The sequence below is a fragment of the Eumetopias jubatus genome, unplaced genomic scaffold, assembly GCF_037043125.1.
Source record: "Eumetopias jubatus isolate StellerSeaLion01/CBP00866 unplaced genomic scaffold, mEumJub1_p1.0 scaffold_8, whole genome shotgun sequence".
Lineage (NCBI taxonomy): Eukaryota > Metazoa > Chordata > Mammalia > Carnivora > Otariidae > Eumetopias > Eumetopias jubatus.
This window is the reverse complement of record NW_028274814.1, coordinates 97,490,399-97,513,065: the sequence shown is the minus strand read 5'-3', so window position 1 is coordinate 97,513,065 and position 22,667 is coordinate 97,490,399. Positions and strand designations below refer to the sequence as shown.

General features: G+C 36.6%; 1 protein-coding gene across 2 annotated transcripts in view; it reads right to left on the bottom strand.

The window, feature by feature from the left end:
• Window positions 1–22,667, bottom strand: part of TBC1D15 (TBC1 domain family member 15) — an 82,718-nt gene that overhangs the window by 4,065 nt on the left and 55,986 nt on the right. For both annotated transcript variants that reach the window (XM_028110909.2, XM_028110908.2), the window contains 4 exons: window positions 12,452–12,568; window positions 7,084–7,184; window positions 2,928–3,027; window positions 2,228–2,325 (listed from right to left, as the gene is read on the bottom strand). In XM_028110909.2, coding sequence (XP_027966710.1) covers window positions 2,228–2,325; window positions 2,928–3,027; window positions 7,084–7,184; window positions 12,452–12,568 — 416 coding nt within the window. The remainder of the gene's footprint in view (window positions 1–2,227; window positions 2,326–2,927; window positions 3,028–7,083; window positions 7,185–12,451; window positions 12,569–22,667) is intronic.

Below are 22,667 nucleotides of genomic sequence, written 5' to 3'. Positions count from 1 at the left end.
GAATCAACTACCCAAAATTTATATCCAAATGTATAAAACATCTGATCAATAGCTGCACTTCTTAAATAAAGATAATGACCTCAAATAATAACGTACATAACAATATCTTATCTGGAAAGTGAAAAAGACCCACATAAATAATACTATTAAAGCACACCTGAAATGTTTTTACTTCTTTCATCAAGAGTAAATCAAACTGAATAATTTTCAGACTAAGTCCAATTTTTAATTACAATGCAATTAAGCTCAAAATTTTCATTAGAAGTTCAATTTATTTGGTAAACAGATTGAGGATTATTCTAGCTATACAGTAATAATATTCTCAGTTCACTCTTTAAAAAAGAAGTTGAGATACTTACTCAACCAAACTGATAAAAACTTTAAACTGTGATTCCATACAGAGAACAAAATGGTGGTTGTCAAAGGGAGAAGGGAGATGGGAATGTGGGCAAAACTGAAGGGGATTAAGAGGTACAAAATCCCAGTTATAAAATAAACAAGTCATGGGCATGTAAAATACAACACAGGGAATGTGGTCAATAGTATTGTCATAACTTTGTATGGTGACAGATGGTAACTACATGGAGAGCATTTCATGATGTATATAAATGCTGAATCACTATGTTGTACATCAAACTAATAATACTATATGTCAACTATACTCCAATTTATAAATAAATAAATTCTTTTAAAAAAATACAATGTTGTCAGCAACATATTTACTAGAAAATCAGGATGTGATAATTATTGTTTTTTTGCTTATTAAACCACTAAGATTAAATTTCATAATGACCCCAAAAAATAAATTAATTACATTAAATGAAATAGGATTCCAGCTCAAGAACATATGAGTTTTACTTCTAATTTCAAACAGAAGAAATCATCCCACAGAAAGCAATGATCCTTCAATTAGCACATCACCTTCTCTAATGGTAGCATGGTTGCCAGAAGCGTAGGAACCAATTTCCAGCTGTAAAAGCTTCAAAGGACACATGGGTTCCACTATGTGTGTCTATTTATTATCCAAATGGATTATTCCCCCCATTCCTTCCTTGGGAGAATTTCTGTAACCCCTTTCCTTTATAAAGATAAGGTAGCAATCAGCAATTACACCAACATTCTCTTTTAAAAGAATACTGATCTGTTAACAATTAACATATTTCAGAAGAAAATAATAATTTTCTGCTTTAATCAAGTTACCCTGGGTCCAAAATGAATAAAAGGATATACATTCATGAATATCCTCTAGAGTTGGGGACAGGGAAATGGGACTTGGGGTGGAGATTAAAGAAGATGTTAGCTACATCTTTAATTCTTTTTCTTGGAAAAGAGAAAAACTAGAAGTAAATATTTACCTATGTTAAATATGGATGGTGGGATGTTTGTTTTTTAAATCCACAATTATGTTCCATCTCCTCAACCCCAAGTAATTAGCTAAGGTAATCAGGTCAGAGTCCAAGCTGACTACAAGTGATTAAATGTGGCCTTTCCTACCTTTGGTGTGCCCATTCTGAAAAATAATCATCTCTCACCTCTTCTTGGGAGTAATTTGGCAAAATCTATCAACACACTTAAAAAGTGACTAGTCTTTGATTCAGAGATATCTAGAAATTTATTCTAAGAACATATTCAGAGGTATACATGAAAATTGGAATATTAAGATACTTGCCTTAGTGTTAAATATGACGTTCATTTCAACATTGTTGGTGCAAATAAGCAAAATATCAGATAGAAACTAATTAAATGGTTATATATTCACAAGATGTTTGCTGTATTATTCTTAGTCTTTTTCTCTACCTCAAAGTTCTTTAAAAAAGCAAAACACAAATCAGCTCCCTCCCAATACTTCAGACTACAAAGTGCCATCTCAACTGACTGTGTGTCAAAACTTCCTTGAACTCTATACAAATCTATACCAGAATGTGGAAGAGCCTCACATAAAGTCAAGCCTCCCAAGGAAAGAAAACAATTATGAATCATCTAGAGAAGTGGTTCTAGGAAACCTAGTGGCCCCAAATCTCATGAGGATTGAGATTTATAAAAAATGCTCCAAAGACCAAATATTCAATTCAAGATCATTAAGGAAAGACCATAAAACCATCAGAATTTCATAACATACATGCTTTAGAAATTTCAGTTAGGCTATTATAATCCATTTATACTCTACACAATAAAGTGTTTCTTTCCATAATAAATATTACATTTGTATAATAATTTAAGAACTTACCTCCCATAACCGAAGAATATCTAGAAAACTAAATTCCCTTTTAAATCTAATTAAAAGCCATCTGAAGCAAAAATAAAGGTATCCAGAGTCCTGAGATTCTATACAAAAAGGAAAAAAAAAAAATATATATGGCTTACTCTTATGCTAATTATCTCAGAATACAGTAACCTATTTCAAACTCAAATTTTTCCATGCAGCTTAAGCTATTAGAAGTCCTAGAAATTTAATTGCCTTCTACTAATTCAAGGAAACAATTCAAATTTGTTTAAAAGAAAACCATAAAAAAAACAACAAATAATTCATTTTATGAATAAACTGTTTTAAGGCATTATACAAAGAAAGTTTGGTCCCACACTTTGATTCCTCAAAGGAATTCAGGCAACAATGATAGGGTATATGTATCTTTAAGACAGTTCTTTACATTTTTTCTCTTTGTATATATTACCCTACAATTTGTTGGGTATATAATTTTTTTTTTTTAAAGATTTTATTTATTTGACAGAGAGAGAGATAGCAAGAGCAGGAACACAAGCAGGGGGAGTGGGAGAGGGAAAAGCAGGCTTCCCGCTGAGCAGGAAGCCCCGATGTGGGGCTCGATCCCAGGACCCCGGGATCCTGACCTGAGCCGAAGGCAGACGCTCAACGACTGAGCCACCCAGGCGCCCAATCAAATCAATATAATTTGATTCACTAAACTTACCTAAGTAACTGCAAAATCCACTATCCAACAATCGAAGTAAGGTACTTAGTTGAATTAGCTGGGTCTTCATGCCTTGCATTTGTTCTTCAAAATTTTGATGCTTTAAAGGGAAATAAATGTCACCACATAAATAATACTTAATAAATATTTTACATTACAAAATCACTGATAACTAAACCATGAGTTTAAGGACAAATGCTGGACTTATACCACACTGGTTATATTCTTAAAAATCACAACAAATTAAAAAGCTAAAGCAACATTAAAAAGGAGGGAAAAGAGAATCCTTGGTCTCAAACTAAGGATTATTTTTTTCCTCTATTCATTTCACTTAAAGAAGGATGCAGAGCTATAGACTGATATACTGATTTCTTACATGAAATAAGAAAGTTGGTGAAAGAAACACACATCTGGGCAATAAACTTTTATTAAATCACTTCCATTGTTAAATATTTCTTCAAATTGTCATATAAAATAAATTTTAGCTGTAACATAATCTTATTTTGAAGAACTAATTTTAATTATTTCTTAAATTTGATGACATTAGGGAATCTATGAAGTCAAAACCATTTTCATGACAATTCTAAAATACTATATGCATTCTGCACTTTAAACTCTCCCACAAGGGTAAAGGCTGAATGAGGAGTGCTACTGCAGTAGACTGAATACAGGGGCAGATATGAAAATCCAGCTGTCTTCCATTAAACTAGACATCAAAGAAAATGGAAAATGGAAAACAATCCCTCTTCTCAGTAAATTGTTTCTGTTTTGGAAAAGTTACTTTTCATTAAAATATAGTATTATGTATGTTAAAGTATAAAAGGTTTATTGTTATTTTTTAAATAATAAATGTTTATACACTTCTCAGTATTAATTTTTCATATACATAAACATCAAAAGATATAACCTACATAAACAAATGTTCTCAGAGTCCTCAATAGTATCTAAGAGTGTGAAGGGGTCCTGAGATCACAAAGTATGACAACTGCTATGGTTTATATAATTTGAAATATTCTGCAAAGTTGAGTAGACTCCCTACCAAAACTTTAGTCAAGGGTTGTGAGATGGGTGGGGAGACCAAAATAATTTAAAGTCTCCTTAGATCATTCCAATCCCTTTTATCCATGTGCCCCAACCCCTCTATGGTAACCTACTGTCCTAATGCTTATAAAAAGCCTAAAGACAACATCTCTTCCCTCAAACTTCTATTTAAGTTTTGGAGACAAAGCATCATTCTTGGTAAAAATAAAGTAAAGTAACATTTTTAAAGCTAGTGATTGTCAAATAACTGATTTCTTGGGGTGCCTGGGTGGCTTAGTCGGTTAAGCGTCTGACTCTTGATTTTGGCTCAGGTCATGGTCTCAGGGTCATGGGATCCAGCCCTGCATAGCGGGGCATATGCTTGAGATTTGCTTTCCCTCTCCCTCTGCCCCTCCCCCTGCACACTCTCTCTCTAAAATAAATAAACAAATCTTTTTAAAAAACCTGATTTCTCCTTTATGCCTTAAAGAACTAGTTTACTAGATTGACACAAGCCTTTGGGATATTGTTTCTTCACATTTACCACATAGACCTGTAAGGGAAAGACAGAATCAACTCTTCGATTAACACCATCATTTTTATTATGACAGCCAAAGGTTAAAGTTGGTTTGGCAGTACCAACATGGCATGATCTGCTATAAAAAGAAGCACTCCCAAAATGACAGCTACTTTGGAAAAGTAGCTACTCTGGGAGAAGGGAAAATGAGATCAACAATGGATATACAAATGGCTTCAACTGTATTTGTAAAATAAATACATGTGTGCATACAAATACATACGTATGTGTGCATGTACACAGATACATGTATATATATATACATTTATGTGTATATGTGTATATATGTATATATATATACACACATATATATGGGGGAGGGAGGTGAGGAGAAGGAAGGGAAGAACTAAATTACATGGCGAAATAAATAGTGGGTATAAGAAAGTTCATTAGATCATTTTGCTAATCGTTCTATAATATTTCTATAATAGACACATAGCCTATGCCTACACCTACATTAGATACGAGTAAATATAAAAAAAGTAAATCTATGGACATTAGATTCAGTCATCACAAAAGAAATAAAAACTTACATGAAATAAAGCTGTGAAACAAAAAGGAGTCAAATAGCAGTGTAGATTTAAGGACACCAAGCCAATAGCAATGCAGTAAAAAATAATCATGCAGATTATTTTGATTGCAAAATACTGCCCTTTTATTCAAATCGAAAAAAAATGTTAGTAGACAATATATTGAGATTTTTTTAGAATAAAGACTAGAAAAATCCCCAGACTGTCCTCAATGGAAAAGGCAAACACAGAACATTTACGAAGAAAAAGAAGAAAGAATTTGAACCTTCATACACAAAAATGACAAACAGACCGTAAAGTATATATTACAGATGTTCAGAAAAGTCTTTACATTTGAGACCTAAATACATGCACAAGTATGTATGTACATATGCATGTAGGTGTACATATATGGCATCACAAGCCAATTTTTTGAACATGCCAATACTGGCTCAATTTTATGAAAATTATTATTGTAAAAATCTAAATGCAGCATGTTCATGTTAATTTTTTTGGAATACTTACTATAAGTAAAGGTCTAAACTAAGCACTGGGGAAATATTCATGTGTTTATTCTACAAAAATCTGTTGCACAAAAACCTCATGTTGGCATTAGGAAAATTCTGGAAGCATACCGGAAAACTAGTTAAACAAAGACATGACCTATCAAGGAACATACTAGCTCTAGTGAAAAGAGGATAAACAACAAAAACACAAGAAAGGCAGACAACAGTTTTTATACAATTAGTATCAGTTGTACAGACCTTTATAACAAATGCCTCAGGTTTCTAGAGCACTTGGGAATAATTGGAACTAAGAAGGCAGGTAAAATCAATCAATCAAAAAGGTAAGGAAGACAAACTATGATATTAGCAGATTACTGCAATTAATAATCTTTCCAAATAATCTAAAACATTAATTCATGTTCAGGACTATGTACTCTGAATACTTATTAATAGTAAAAGATATTTTCAAACTTATCAAATCTTATCAAATATGCATTTGGAAAAGAAGTAGGAGAAGTGAGGATGAGTTGGTACCATGGATATGACAGACTTGAAGAAATAGATAAAAGTGGGAAAAACTAGGAGGGAAAAGAAAAATTGGAAAGCAAGAGGGGAAGAACAGAAGTATGGAAAAAAGAGAAAGGTACTTCTTCTAAACTCCACATTTATATCCCAGAAAATGAATTAAACCCTGTATTACAGGGAAACGTTGCATATGATTACATATTCAAAATCTTTATCCCCTTGCAATGAATACCCAACATCAAAGTCCAGCATCAAGTGTATTAGTTTTTCTCTCAAACAGTACTGTGACCTATGTATTCAGGTCTTTGGATTTCATATGCTTTTATCTACTCTTAGTCCTCTGCTGTTTTTTTCTTTCTAACAGATTACTTGAGAAGACTATTCTATTTTGTTTCCCTGTTAATACTCTGTGCTATTGTCCCAGAATTCTGTCTCCAAGCTATTATCAATAGATAAAATGTTCTTTGTAATAATATGTATATATAAACATAGTTCAACTCTAATAATCACACGCTCCTGAGAAAATAACAATGAATTACTAAGAAAGTGTCACTGTTACAAATAGTTCAAACAGATTTAGAAGAAAAATCAGTTACTATAATGACAAAATCCAAAATGTTCACAAAAAGTAAGGATATTACTTGGCATGACTAAGCTTTATCTCCAAAGAAGATATGAAAGTTCAACTACTTCATAAGCACTGAATTCATCTATTCCATCAATATTCTATGACTCACAGCTCTTCTGCAGAACACAAGCATTTACTGAACACAAGCATTTACTGATATTAAATCCTGATTATTCCTGTGCTACAGGCACTTACTATCTACATTTTGTATTAAAAATGATGTCCATATTTTCAAGCCCCTTGAAAAGGCTATTTTAAAAAGAAACAAACAACATGGAGCAATTTTAAATTCCAGCATAACTGTCTAAATATAAATACCAATATATAATAAGATTATACAACTAAAATTTTCAAAATTAGTTTGATTAAAGGAAGGAGCCCCTGTTCTTACCATTTGGTCCATATAGGAGGCAAAGCACCAAAAGGCATCCACTTCATTTTCCATCACATATAAAAGAGGGGAAAGTAAGTCACTCATTCCCTGAACATACCCTAAGAATAGAAAAAAAAAAAAAAACATGTCTCTGAAAACCTAAGCTTTATGTATCCTTCTGTGCATATCACCATGGTTTCACTTAAAATTTCATCTTTTGTTTGCTTTCAGAAACTGGTAGATAATGACGTTTACCAAGAAAAGAGAATAAACAAGGAGGAAGTCTAGCAATCAGTAAGAAAAATGAATTGTTTTAGACTGAAATGTCAAGCAGATAGCTGCTATTATGTGTCTTAGTGTAGATATCATTACCAAGAGAGGATAATATTACTAAAAAATAATATGCAAAATTTTTATGATAAAGAGGAGGGGTAAAGAGAAAACCCAGAGGAACATCAAAGGTAAGAGTATATACTCAAAGGACATTTGAGAAGGAGTAGTCAGAAGTAAGGAGGGGGGGAAAATCAAGGGAGAAAATTGTTATAAAAGTCAAGGGGAAAAAAAATTTCAGGACCCAAGCAGCCAACAGCACCTAACTGCCATGAACAAGCCAAATAAAGTAAGAATGAAAAAGGGTCCAACTGCTTTAGCCTGCGGCTATAATTTCTCAGTCATGACAATTATAGCCTATGATTAAAAAGAAAAACTGGAAAGTTAAAGAATCAGGCCCCTCACTTAAACAAAAAGTCTTGGTTTTGCTTTCCACCTGAATATGTCAAGCTTCTTATTTTTTAGTTCTACTTTTTGAAACTCTCAATTTTCTTAACTGTTCAACAATTGATTTCAGATTTAAGACAAACATTCTTGAACCAAAAAAGGGGCAAAAGTTCAAACTATGCCTTCTTGCATACATATTATCATTCAACTTTGGTAACTTTTATACATGTGTTAAAGTTACACAGAGGTTTTGTTTTTTTTTCCCAAGGTAGCTTGAAGTCATGGAAAATACAGTCTTTCATGTGTAAGTCCAAAGCTTACATTCTTATCATTCACAAAAATCAATGTGCACTGAAGCCATTAAGAGTATATATTTTAAAGGGGAAGAGGATATTTCTGCTAGAAATGATACACAATTCCACATCTCTCTTCCTATTTTGGAATAAAGCTACATACAGGAAGCATGTAGGCCAGAGTCTCTTGAGAAACCTCAGATTAGAGGTATAACACAGAGACAATTCAGATCACCTCAGGATCTCCCTACAAATAAAAGTTCATCTCTATCTGTTCTGAGCCTCTGCCCCATCATCTACTGCTGTGTTCCTATCAACCTATGTCTACATGACACCCTGTGGAAAAGTATGGCTCTACTCATATTAACACGGAAGAACACGTGGGTTGCCATGGTGGGTATCCAATTATTACAGTACCAGGAATAACATTTGGAGACAAGTGCCAGAAAAAAATGGCATATGACATGATATCTAAATGTAATATTTCTACAAATTTATCACAGACGTTTTTTAAAACCATGCACACTTGTGATGATTAATTTGTCAACTTGAGTAGGCCTCAGGATGCTCAAAGCCTGATTAAGCATTCTTTCTGTGAGTGCCCTGAAGGTGTTTCTAGAAGAGATTAGCATTTGAATTGAACTGATGAAAGTAGATGGCCCTCCCCAATGTGGTGGGCACCACCCAGTCCATGGAGGGCTTGAACAGAATAAAAAGATGGAGGAAGGTTGAATGATGTGCTCTCTGCCTGGCTTTCTGAACCGGGACATTGATCTTCTTCTGCCTTTAGAGCTCATGATTCTCATGCCTCCAGATCTGAACTGGCGTCTACACCACTGGCTCTCCTGCTCTCAGGCTTTCCTGGGTCTCCAACTTGGAGACAACAGATTGTGAGACTTCTCATTCTCAGTCTCCATAATCGTGTGAGCCAACCAACACCTTAAAAGAATCTTTTTCTTTCTCTGTGTATCCATGTTAAAATATATAAAATATATATATATATATAAACAAATAAAAATATATAACCATACATAACCTTAATGGTTCTGTTCCCCTGGAGAACGCTAATAAACACTTTTTAAAAAAAGAATAGGGGCGCCTGGGTGGCTCAGTCAGTTAAGTGTCTGCCTTCCGCTCAGGTCATGATCCCAGGGTCCTAGGATGGAGACCTACATTGGGGTCCCTGCTCAGCAGGGAGTTGGCTTCTCCCTCGCCCTCTGTGATCTGTCTCACTCTCTCTCTCTCTCAAATATATAAATAAAATCCTTAAAAAAAGAATAAATAGGTTGGAAGGAAGACTAAATTGTTATCAGCACTTTTCTACATGACACTGACACAGTGAAAGCAATGACAAATATAAAGCATGAAAGAAATTTGATCTGAATTCAACAAAGTGCAAAAGATTACTACTTTACTGGGTCTGACTGCATATAGTCTATAACAAAAGTATTTCATAGTGTGCTATTCAAAAGATTTACAAAGCACCTTTCGTCTGGAAAAAAAGTGCTTTATTATAAAGTTATAATGAATAAAAATTTCTAAGAAACTAATTTAATCATTTAAGTCTTCAGCTTTCACTTAGGATCACTACCACATTTCTTATACAAGTCTTAGCTGAAGTAAGTAGTCAAATTAATCTTCATACTCTAGTTGCTTTTTAATCTTATTTTATACATGATGTTCTTTGGGGTATGTCATGAGTTGTGGGGGTGGAATTAATGTACAAATTCCTTTTAATTAAAGAAAGATTAAAGCTGTTTAAATTAGCATTCAGTGACACTAAGATCCTGCAGCAGTGCTGACTGATGCACATCTTAATCAGCACTACTACAATTTCTCAAGTAGTTCCCTAAAATTATTTTCATAGCAAATTTCTTTCAAGGGGGAGGTATGAGAAATGAACTCCTTATCATCCTAGTGTACACGTTCTTCCATTGAAAAGAAAAATTTCACCTACATCTAGGTCAATTTCCAGGTTAACTGAAGCTTAACCCTTAGAGTATCAAATAAAAAATAGTAATCTTAGGAGTTGGAAATCAATTTTTTTTAAATTAGACACTGCCTTCTTACATAATTTTCAGTATGATTTAATGTTTTATTGGTTATTTAGGATCATTATTATGTACATACACCACTTAAAAAGATTACCTCCCATAGAAACATCCTAAGTGTAAAGTCTTTTCACTAACTAAAAATTATTCTTCCTGGAGTTCTTCTTTCTGCTTTTGGTAATTTCTGTCTCCTTCCTCACTATTAATGAGATTGTATTAAATGTAAATATACCTATACCTCATCTATATGGGCTATGAGGCCAAACAACTCAATATGATATAGAATTACCTACAGGAGTAAATTTACAGGCCAGGTTACTTTGCCATGGTTAAAGACAAGAAATTTGGTGCACTGCTTTAGGAAAAATACCTTGGCTCCTCACAAGGCCAGAGTTCAGGAACCTTGGCTATGTTTCAGATAACTTAAGTATTTGACTAGAAAGAATGAGGGATTAATACGGACAAATGAAGATAGCAATTTACCCAGTTAGCTGGTCTGGGACTATGCCCTGAAAAAACTGAGCATTTAGGAACTCCAAAAAATATGCATGAATTCCTATCTCAAAATTATCACCTGAGAGTACAAGACAATGCCTCTTGTTCCCTAAGACAAGGGTCCTAGTCCCTGTAGTAAAATGGCAATGGGTCAGCGTGGTGGATGTGTAGAGGTAAAAATGCCAGCCTAAAATAAAGACCTGGGTCTCTACCCCAGTCCAATATTTACTACTTGTGCAACCTTGAGTCACTCTCTAAAACAATAAAACCTTACTCATAAAATTGGGATTTCCCCACTTCTTCAAAAGGCTGCTATTAGTAATGAGTCAAAATCAAGTATGACAGTGCTTTAACCTGTTTTCTTTTTTTTTTTTAAGATTTTATTTATTTATTTGACAGAGAAAGAGACTGCGAGAGAGGGAACACAAGCAGGGGGAGCGGGAGAGGGAGAAGCAGGCTTCCCGCGGGGCAGGGAGCCCAATGCGGGGCTCAATCCCAGGACCCTGGGATCATGACCTGAGCCGAAGGCAGACGCTTAACGACTGAGCCACCCAGGCACCCCTAACCTATTTTCAATGATCCAATCTGAGGTGTGATAGATAGGACTGGCTAAATTTTACATTTTAAAGAGAGATGTGTGGTTTTCAATTTACTGTCACCAAAGAGGCTGATGACTCAAGATCCACAAAAGAGTTTATATCTTCCCCCTAACATACAAAAGAGGAATTCACAAAGATACAAACGGTGAGGAAAATGTACCATAATTCAAGGTTCAATTAGGTTTAATATGCTAAATATCCCGTTACCTTCTCCAAAAGCTGTCTCAAGCTTTATTAAAATAATCTGGAAAAGATCTATTTCCATTATTCTCTACTTGGGAATCACTCACGTGGTAGATAACTCAGAAACTTTTCCATTCCTTACACTTACTTAAAGGCTGATGCATAGAGAATTTCCTTTAAAGAAACAGCTCAAGTTCCCTTATCCCTTAAAATATTAATTCCTTATATTTTCTACCCCTTAAATCTTCCTCATGCAATCCACTACTGCCCCTACCAGCCCACCCCGTCTTCCTATCCCATTTTGGTAGGAAGCACACTTACCAAGAAAAGAGAGTAAAATTCTACATGGCCTAGATAATATCTATCTGCATGGCTTGTCCAAGATATCACCACATCAGTATCTTCCTTCACAAGGGAGGAAAGCATTTAAAACAAAGTTTCTCAAACTTTCTCAGTTCAGACTCCATAATGTCTTAGTAATTTTTTCTAAGGCACCCCTAGGCTCAAAGAAATAAACTAACAGTTCCATTTATTAAGTACTTAGATACAAACAATTTAACAACAATTTATGTTCTATGAACTTAGCACATGTTGGGCACTGCACTACTTCTCAAACCTTGGAATCCAACTGGATGCCACCAGCCTCATTTCCTGTCCTTCATCTATTTTCACACAGTACTTGCTTATCACGACAAAGCCAAAAGCCCTGCTTTGCAAAACTATAAATTCATCAGGAGGAATTTGGAGATCTAATGTTGAAACTCTGAACTACTTCAGCGAGGACTCAGAGCAGTATCCTTACAGATGTCACTATCTTTCTCAAAAATTTAAAATATCCCACATTGCCCCATAAGTATGCTGTGGCAACCCAGTGCTCTTCAGTGCACAATCTGGGAATCACAGCCTTCCAAGTTTCCTGTCCAACAGAAAAATACCTATAGAAACTAGCCCAGAGAGCTGCTACATATGCCTAACAGGTTAATAAATTTAAATTCTAAAATAAATATATATAAATCTTATAAAATTAGGATATTAGAATAGAACTTACCTAAGTCAAAATCATACATACAATAGGTCATCAAAATGTCATGAAGCAAGATCAACCCTGGATTATCTTGGCCTTCATAAAACTTGTTTGTTCGATCTGTTCTGTTAACATCTTTTTCTGAGGAGGAAAATCATCATATATTTGAAAACTTTTCAAAAAAATTCATCAAGTTCCATTTCAGATATGCAATAAAGTCAGATTTTAGAATATTTTTCAAAAATCAGTCCACTTCTTCATGGGTATATTTTCAAATATTTTTCAATTCTTATCTAAACATAGAAATTTTTCAATAGTAGAAAACACTTTTAATTAAAAGCAATGCCAATAATTCACATTAGTTAGCAATAAAAATGCTAGTCATGAATGCATGTGATAGGCAGTATTACTTGAAAATAGTAGTAAAAAAAAGCTACTACGCAATCAAGTGTAATCAATGAGATTTGTTTCAATCTCATTTGCTTCATTCATTATCAACTTCTTTGTCATGTCCACAATCATATTCAGGACAAATTACTTCCTTATTCTCATACATAAATTATTCAGTTTACATATCAGCATAAATAATTTATTTTAATTTTGAAAAAATGAAAACCCACACTGTGCTAGAAATGATTTCATGATATTAAAAACAGGTTTGGAAACATCACCATGAGTGTATCCCAAGTTGTACTGACAATTCAATTCACAAATACTAATACCTATTAAATGCAGCAATTTATTGTGGAAGTCTTTACAACTAAAAAGGTATTCCCCAAACGAATCCCTCAGTAAATGAGGAAGAAATAATTTAAAGAAACTCAAAACTGTTTAATCAACTCTATAATCAGTTCTGTTTAAAAAAGTTATAACTGACCTCTCCCTCCACTTCACCTCATTAAAATGAATAAATTGAAAACATTCTCAATACAGGTACTCCCGCTTTTCAAAAGTTTGCATTACACCACTTTATCTTTACAAAAGACCTATATTAGAACCTGTTTTCATTAACCAAAAGAAATCCAAAGATTTTCACTTTTACAAAAAAAAGACAAAAAGTGAAAAGAGCATTCAGGGTTTGTTTTGCACTGAATGGTTACAGAGGCAGCACTAGTCCTGGGCAGCTAAAGGTGCCCCACCACGCTCCTTCCTCAGGACCTACACTCAACACCTCAGCATCAAGCCACCACAGCTTCGAACTGTGTCTGTGGGCATCTGTGCTGTATTTTGATTGATTTTGTGTATCTGTTAGCAAAAAGCCTAAAAGAGGTTATTTTTTGGGTCTGGGAATGCTTAAAAAATCTTCCATATAACAGTAATTATTTCTTTGCTTAACGCCATTCAGACTTATGAAAGGTCTCATAGGAATATCTACTTTCAGATAGCAGGGTAAGCCTGTACTTGTGAACAGATGGGGAGGTATTTTACAACAGAGGAGAATCTAACAATAGAAAATGACATGAGTTTAGATTCTGTAAGGGCATTTAAAAGAAAATATGAGGACAATATTACAGCTTTCTATTAAAATACACTATATTGGAGGAGCAAGATGGCGGAGGAGTAGGAGACCTAGATTTCGTCTGGGCCCAGGAATTCAGCTAGATATGGATCAAACCATTCTGAACACCTACAAACTCAACAGGAGCTCAAAGAAAAGAATAGCAGCAACTCTCTGAACAGAAAAGCGACCACTTTCTGGAAGGTAGGACGTGCGAAGAAGTGAATCCGAGGTGATGATATTCGGGAAGATAGATGGCAGGGAAGGGGGACTCCGTCAGCCGCTACCGGCAAGTGACAGAGCAGCAGAGCACAAAATCGGGACCTTGCAGAAGTCTGCTCCACTGAGGGATGTCGCTCCAATGGCTAAGTGGAGGGTGGAACCCTCGCTGGGACAGTGTGATCTCAGGACCCTCGGGGTCACAGAAAGACTGGGGGTGCCTGAGTGCGGCAGAGCTCCCAGGTATCAGAGCGGGGAAGCCCGCTGCAGAGATGGAGCCGAGGAGCGGGCTCTCAGCTCGGGGTTGCCATAAACCGTGATCTGCGGCACAGTCGGGCCACTGCTCTTCCAGCAGGGATCCAACAAGCAGCAGATCCAGGGAGACTCCCCTTCCTCTCCCTGGGAGGAGTGGCGCGGGAGTGCACCCCAGGACTCTGCTGAGTTTGGAGACTCCACATGGGGTCAGGGGCCAGAGATAGAAACGCTTGGTCACAGGCCAGGTGAGCACGGAGTGCGGCTGAAGACCGGGGAGACGGAAGTGATTGACTGCTTTTCTCTGGGGGCTCACTGAGCAGTGGGGCCCCAGTTCTCGGTTGGGGGGGGTAGGGGGTAGAGACTGGGAGGCCGCCATTTTCACTCTCGTCCTCCAAAGCTGTACAGAAAGCTTGCAGGGAACAAAAGCTACCAAGAGCAAACCGGATTAGATTACTTAGCCGGACCGGCAAGCACGGAGCAATTCTGCCCCCGGCAAAGACATTTGGGAATCACCGCAACAGGCCCCTCCCCCAGAAAATCAGCAAGAATAGCCAGCCAAGACCAAGTTTACCCATCGATGAGAACAGAACTCCAGCACTAGGGGAATACAGCACATAGAACTCATGGCTTTTTTCCCCCTGATTCTTTAGTCTTTAAAGTTAATTTTTTAAATTTACTTTTTTTTCTTCTTTTTTCTTTTGAATTTTTCTTTTTCCCTTTTTCAACCAATATCTTATCAATCCCTTTAAAAATCTTTTATTTTTCATTTTTAGAGTCATATTCTATCCCTTCATAGTAGTTAACCTTATTTTTGGTATATATATATAAGCTGTTCTCTCTTTAAAATTTTGGGATGCAGTGTCTTCTAACAGACCAAAATATACCCTTAATCTCTAGTGTATGGCTTTGTTCTAGTCTCCTGTCTGATCACATTCTCCCCCTTTTTCTTCCTCTTCTTTTTTTCAACCAACTTCTTATCAATTCTTTTTATAAAATCTTTTATAATTTTCATCTTTATAGTCATATTCCATCCCTTCATTGTATCAACCCTTATTTTTGTACATATATTAAGTTTTTCTTTAAAATTTTGGGAGGCACTTTCTTCTAACAGACCAAAATACACCCAAAATCTAGTGTGTGGCACTGATCTATGCACCAGCCTGATCATATTTGATCATATTCTTTTTTTTTTAAATATTTTTTTTCTTTCTTTTCCCCCAGTTTCAGGTCTCTTCTGAGTTGTTTAGTGTATATTTTCATGTCTCTTCTGAGTTGTTTAGTGTATATTTACCCCATTAGCATTTTGTTCTCTCATTCATCTATTGTCCTCTGGACAAAATGACAAGACAGAAAAAAAATCACCTCAAAAAACAGAACAAGAGGCAGTACCAACTACCAGGGACCTAATCAATACGGACATTGTTAGTAAGATGTTGGAACTAGAGTTCATAAGGACGATTTCAAAGATACTAGCTGGGCTTGAAAAAAGCATGGAAGATATCAGAGAAACCCTCTCTAGAGAAATAAAAGAACTAAAATCTAACCAAGTCGAAATCAAAAAGGCTCTTAATGAGGTGCAATCAAAAATGGAGGCTCTAACTGCTCAGATAAATGAGGCAGAAGAGAGACTTAGTGATATAGAAGACCAAATGATGGAAAATAAAGAAGCTGAGAAAAACAGATAAACAACTACTGGATCATGAGGGCAGAATTCGAGAGATACGTGATACCAAAAGATGAAACAATATTAGAATAATTGGGATCCCAGAAGAAGAAGAAAGAGAGGGGCAGAAGGTATACTGGAGCAAATTATAGCAGAGAACTTCCCTAATGTGGGGAAGGAAACAGGCATCAAAATCCAGGAGGCACAGAGAACCCCTCTCAAAATCAATAAAAATAGGTCAACACCCCAACATCTAATAGTAAAACTTACGAGTCTCAGAGAAAAAGAGAAAATCCTGAAAGCAGCTCGGGACAAGATCTGTAACCTACAATGGTAGAAACATTAGATTGGTAACAGACCTATTCACAGAGACCTGGCAGGCCAGAAAGGACTGGCATGATATATTCAGAGCACTACATGAGAAAAATATGCAGCCAAGAATACTATATCCAGCTAGGCTGTCATTGAAAATAGAAGGAGAGATAAAAAGCTTCCAGGACAAACAAAAACTAAAGGAATTTGCAAACACAAAACCAGCCCTACCAGAAATACTGAAAGGGGTCCTCTAAGCAAAGAGAGAGCCTAAAAGTAACATACACCAGAAAGGAACAGAGACAGTACACAGTAAGAGTCACCTTACAGGCAATACAATGGCACTAAATTCATATCTTTCAATAGTTACCCTGAATGTAAATGGGCTAAATGCCCCAATCAAAAGACATAGGCTATCAGATTGGATTAAAAAACAAGACCCACTGATATGCTGTCTGCAAGAGACTCATTTTAGACCCAGAGATACCTCCAGATTGAAAGTGAGGGGGTGGAAAACCATTTACCATGCTAACGGACACCAAAAGAAAGCTGGGGTGGCAATCCTTTTATCAGACAAATTAGATTTTAAACCAAAGACTATAATAAGAGATGAGGAAGGACACTATATCCTCCTTAAAGGGTCTATCCAACAAGAAGATCTAACAATTGTAAATATCTATGCCCCGAACATGGGAGCAGCCAATTATATAAGGCAATTAATAACAAAAGCAAAGAAACACATTGACAACAATACAATAATAGTGGGGGACTTTAACACCCCCCTGACTGAAATGGACAGATCATCTAAGCAAAAGATCAACGAGGAAATAAAGACTTTAAATGACACACTGGACCAAATGGACTTCACAGACATATTCAGAACATTCCATCCCAAAGCAACGGAATACACATTCTTCTCTAGTGCCCATGGAACATTCTCCAGAATTGATCACATCCTAGGTCACAAATCAGGTCTCAATCGGTACCAAAAGATTGGGATCATTCCCTGCATATTTTCAGACCACAATGCTTTGAAACTAGAACTCAACCACAAGAGGAAAGTCGGAAAGAACTCAAATACATGGAGGCTAAAGAGCATCCTACTAAAGAATGAATGGGTCAACCAAGAAATTAAAGAAGAATTAAAAAAATTCATGGAAACCAATGAAAATGAAAACACAACTGTTCAAAATCTTTGGGATACAGCAAAGGCAGTCCTGAGAGGAAAGTATATAGCAATACAAGCCTTTCTCAAGAAACAAGAAAGGTCTCAAATACACAACCTAACCCTACACCTAAAGGAGCTGGAGAAAGAACAGCAAAGAAAGCCTAAACCCAGCAGGAGAAGAGAAATCATAAAGATCAGAGCAGAAATCAATGAACTAGAAACCAAAAGAACAGTAGAACAGATCAACGAAACTAGGAGCTGGTTCTTTGAAAGAATTAACAAGATTGATAAACCCCTGGCCAGACTGATCAAAAAGAAAAGAGAAATGACCCAAATCAACAAAATCATGAATGAAAGAGGAGAGATCACAAGCAACACCAAAGAAATACAAACAATTATAAGAACATATTATGAGCAACTCTATGCCAGCAAATTAGATAACCTGGAAGAAATGGGTGCATTCCTAGAGATGTATCAACTACCAAAATTGAACCAGGAAGAAATAGAAAACCTGAACAGACCTAGAACCACTAAGGAAATTGAAGCAGTCATCTAAAATCTCCCAACAAACAAGAGCCCAGGGCCAGATGGCTTCCCAGGGGAATTCTATCAGACATTTCAAGAAGAATTAATACCTATTCTCCTGAAACTGTTCCAAAAAATAGAAATGGAAGGAAAACTTCCAAACTCATTTTATGAGGCCAGCATTACCTTGATCCCAAAACCAGACAAAGACCCCATCAAAAAAGAGAATTACAGACCAATATCCTTGATGAACATGGATGCAAAAATTCTCACCAAAATACTAGCCAATAGGATCCAACAGTACATTAAAAGGATTGTTCACCACGACCAAGTGGGATTTATTCCTGGGCTGCAAGGCTGGTTCAACATCCGCAAATCAATCAACGTGATACAATACATTAACAAAAGAAAGAACAAGAATCATATGATCCTCTCAATAGATGCAGAAAAAGCATTTGACAAAGTACAACATCCTTTCTTGATCAAAACTCTTCAGAGTATAGGGATAGAGGGTACATACCTCAATATCATAAAAGCCATCTATGAAAAACCTACAGCGAATATCATTCTCAATGGGGAAAGGCTGAGAGCTTTTCCCCTAAGGTCAGGAACGCGGCAGGGATGTCCACTCTCACCACTGCTATTCAACATAGTATTAGAAGTCCTAGCCACAGCAATCAGACAACAAAAAGAAATCAAAGGCATCCAAATCGGCAAAGAGGAAGTCAAACTCTCACTCTTTGCAGATGATATGATACTTTATGTGGAAAACCCAAAAGACTCCACCCCAAAACTGCTAGAACTCATACAGGAATTCAGTAAAGTAGCAGGATATAAAATCAATGCACAGAAATCAGTGGCATTCCTATACACCAACAACAAGACAGAAGAGAGACAAATCAAGGAGTCTATCCCATTTACAATTGCACCCAAAACCATAAGATACCTAGGAATAAATCTAACCAAAGAGGCAAAGGATCTGTACTCAGAAAACTATAAAATACTCAGGAAAGAAATTGAAGACGACACAAAGAAATGGAAAAACGTTCCATGCTCATGGATTGGGAGAATCAACATTGTGAAGATGTCAATGCTACCTAGAGCAATCTACACATTCAATGCAATCCCCATCAAAATACCATCCACTTTTTTCAAAGAAATGGAACAAATAATCCTAAAATTTGTATGGAACCAGAAGAGACCCAGAATAGCCAGAGGAATACTGAAAAAGAAAAGCAAAGCTGGCGGCATCACAATTCCGGACTTCCAGCTCTATTACAAAGCTGTCATCATCAAGACAGTATGGTACTGGCACAAAAACAGACACATAGATCAATGGAACAGAATTGAGAGCCCAGAAATGGACCCTCAACTCTATGGTCAACTTATTTTTGACAAAGCAGGAAAGAATGTCCAATGGCAAAAAGACAGTCTCTTCAACAAATGGTGTTGGGAAAATTGGACAGCCACATGCAGAAGAATGAAACTGGACCATTTCCTTACACCACACACAAAAATAGACTCCAAATGGTTGAAAGACCTAAACGTGAGACAGGAGTCCATCCAAATCCTAAAGGAGAACACAGGTAGCAACCTTTTCGACCTTAGCCGCAGCAACTTCTTCCTAGAAACATCGCCAAAGGCACGGGAAGCCAGGGCAAAAATGAACTATTGGGATTTCATCAAGATAAAAAGCTTCTGCACAGCAAAAGAAACAGTCCACAAAACCAAAAGACAACCGACAGAATGGGAGAAAATATTTGCAAATGACATATCAGATAAAGGGCTAGTATCCAAAATCTATAAAGAACTTATCAAACTCAACACCCAAAGAACAAATAATCCAATCAAGAAATGGGCAGAAGACATGAACAGACATTTCTCCAAAGAAGACATCCAAATGGCCAACAGGCACATGAAAAAGTGCTCAACATCGCTTGGCATCAGGGAAATCCAAATCAAAACCTCAATGAGATACCACCTCACACCCGTCAGAATGGCTAAAATTAACAAGTCAGGGAACGACAGATGTTGGCGGGGATGTGGAGAAAGGGGAACCCTCCTACACTGTTGGTGGGAATGCAAGCTGGTGCAACCCCTCTGGAAAACAGTATGGAGGTTCCTCAAACAGTTGAAATTAGAGCTACCGTTCGATCCAGCAATTGCACTACTGGGTATTGACCACAAAGATACAAATGTAGGGACCCGAAGGGGTACGTGTACCCCAATGTTTATAGCAGCAATGTCCACCATAGCCAAACTGTGGAAAGAGCCAAGATGCCCATCGACAGATGAATGGATAAAGAAGATGTGGTATGTATACACAATGGAATATTATGCAGCCATCAAAAGGAATGAGATCTTGCCATTTGCAACGACGTGGATGGAACTGGAGGGTGTTATGCTGAGTGAAATAAGTCAATCAGAGAAAGACATGTATCACATGACCTCACTGATATGAGGAATTCTTAATCTCAGGAAAGAAACTGAGTGTTACTGGAGTGGTTGGGGGTGGGAGGGATGGGGTGGCTGGGTGATAGATATTGGGGAGGGTATGTGCTACGGTGAGCGCTGTGAATTGTGCAAGACTGTTGAATCACAGATCTGTACTTCTGAAACAAATAATGCAACATATTTTAAGAAAAAAGAAAAAGAAGAAGATAACAGGAGAGGAAGAAAAGGGGAGTATGTCAGAGGGGGAGACGAACCATGAGAGATGATGGACTCTGAAAAACAAACTGAGGGTTCTAGAGGGGAGGGGGGTAGAGGGATGGGTTAGCCTGGTGATGGGTATTGAGGAGGGCACGTTCTGCATGGAGCACTGGGTGTTATGAACAAACAATGAATCATGGAACACTGCACCAAAAACTAATGATGTAATATATGGTGATTAACATAACAATAAAAAATTAAAAAAAAAAAAAAAGAAATGGGCAGAAGACATGAATAGACATTTTTCCAAAGAGGACATCCAAATGGCCGACACATGAAAAAGTGCTCAACATCACTCGGCCTCAGGGAAATCCAAATCAAAACCTCAATGAGATACCACCTCACACCAGTCAGAATGGCTAAAATTAGCAAGGCAGGAAATGACAGATGTCGGCGGGGATGTGGAGAAAGGGGAACCCTCCTACACTGTTAGTGGGAATGCAAGCTGGTGCAGCCACTCTGGAAAACAGTATGGAGGTTCCTCAAAAAGTTGAAAATAGAGCTACCCTATGACCCAGCAATTGCACTACTGGGTATTTACCCCAAAGATACAAATGTAGGGACCCGAAGGGGTATGTGCACCCCGATGTTTATAGCAGCAATGTCCACAATAGCCAAACTATGGAAAGAGCCCAGATGTCCATCGACAGATGAATGGATAAAGAAGATGTGGTATATATATACAATGGAATATTATGTAGCCATCAAAAGGAATGAAATGTTTCCATTTGCAACGACGTGGATAGAACTGGAGAGTACTATGCTGAGTGAAATAAGTCAATCAGAGAAAGACATGTATCATATGATCTCACTGATATGAAGAATTCTTAATCTCAGGAAACAAACTGAGGGTTGCTGGAGTGGTGGGAGGTGGGAGGGATGGGGTGGCTGGGTGATAGACACTGGGGAGCGTATGTGCTATGGTGAGTGCTGTGAATTGTGTAAGACTGTTGAATGACAGACCTGTACCTCTGAAACAAATAATACATTATATGTTAAAAGAAAAAAAAGAAGATAGCAGGAGGGGAAGAATGAAGGTGGGGAATCGGAGGGGGAGACGAACCATGAGAGACCATGGACTCCGAGAAACAAACTGAGGGTTCTAGAGGGGAGGGGTGTGGGGAGATGGGTTAGCCTGGTGATGGGTATTAAAGAGGGCACGTATTGAATCGAACACTGGGTGTTATATGCAAACAGTGAATCATGGAACACTACATCAAAAACTAATGATGTAATGTATGGTGATTAACATGATAAAATAAAATAAAATAAATAATAAAATAAAAATAAATAAAATACACTATATTAGGTTTAATAAAAGCAAGTATATATCTATAAAATTGTGGATATGTTTTTCAAAGAAATAAAGAAAAACTTTATCAAAAAAACTATAATAAATGTAAAATTTAAAAAACAGCATTTAAAAACATCAAAACATCAAAACCTGGGTGGCTCAGGTAATTAATCATCTGCCTTCAGCTCAGGTCATGATTTTAGGGTCCTAGGATAGAGCCCTGCGTTGGGCTCCCTGCTCAGTGGGGAGTCTGCTTCTCCCTCTCCCTCTGCCCCTTCCCCCCTTGCTCGTGCTCTCTCTCAAATAAGATATTTAAAACATAAAAACAAAAAAAATAAAAAACATGAGACTGTTTCATTCTCAAATTAGTCTTGATAGGCGGGTACATAAGTTTATTTTTTTAATTAACTCAAGCACAATTTACATAGTCATAGTGAAATATAGAATATCTGCCTTAACAGGGGATTTAAACATGGTAAAAATTATTTTTACCTCATGAACTATCTGCATTTCTTTCCTCTTATATATTTAGAAGTGATGCCAGGCAGAAAACAAAAATGATATATAAAAATATTTTATAAGGAAAGTACTTCT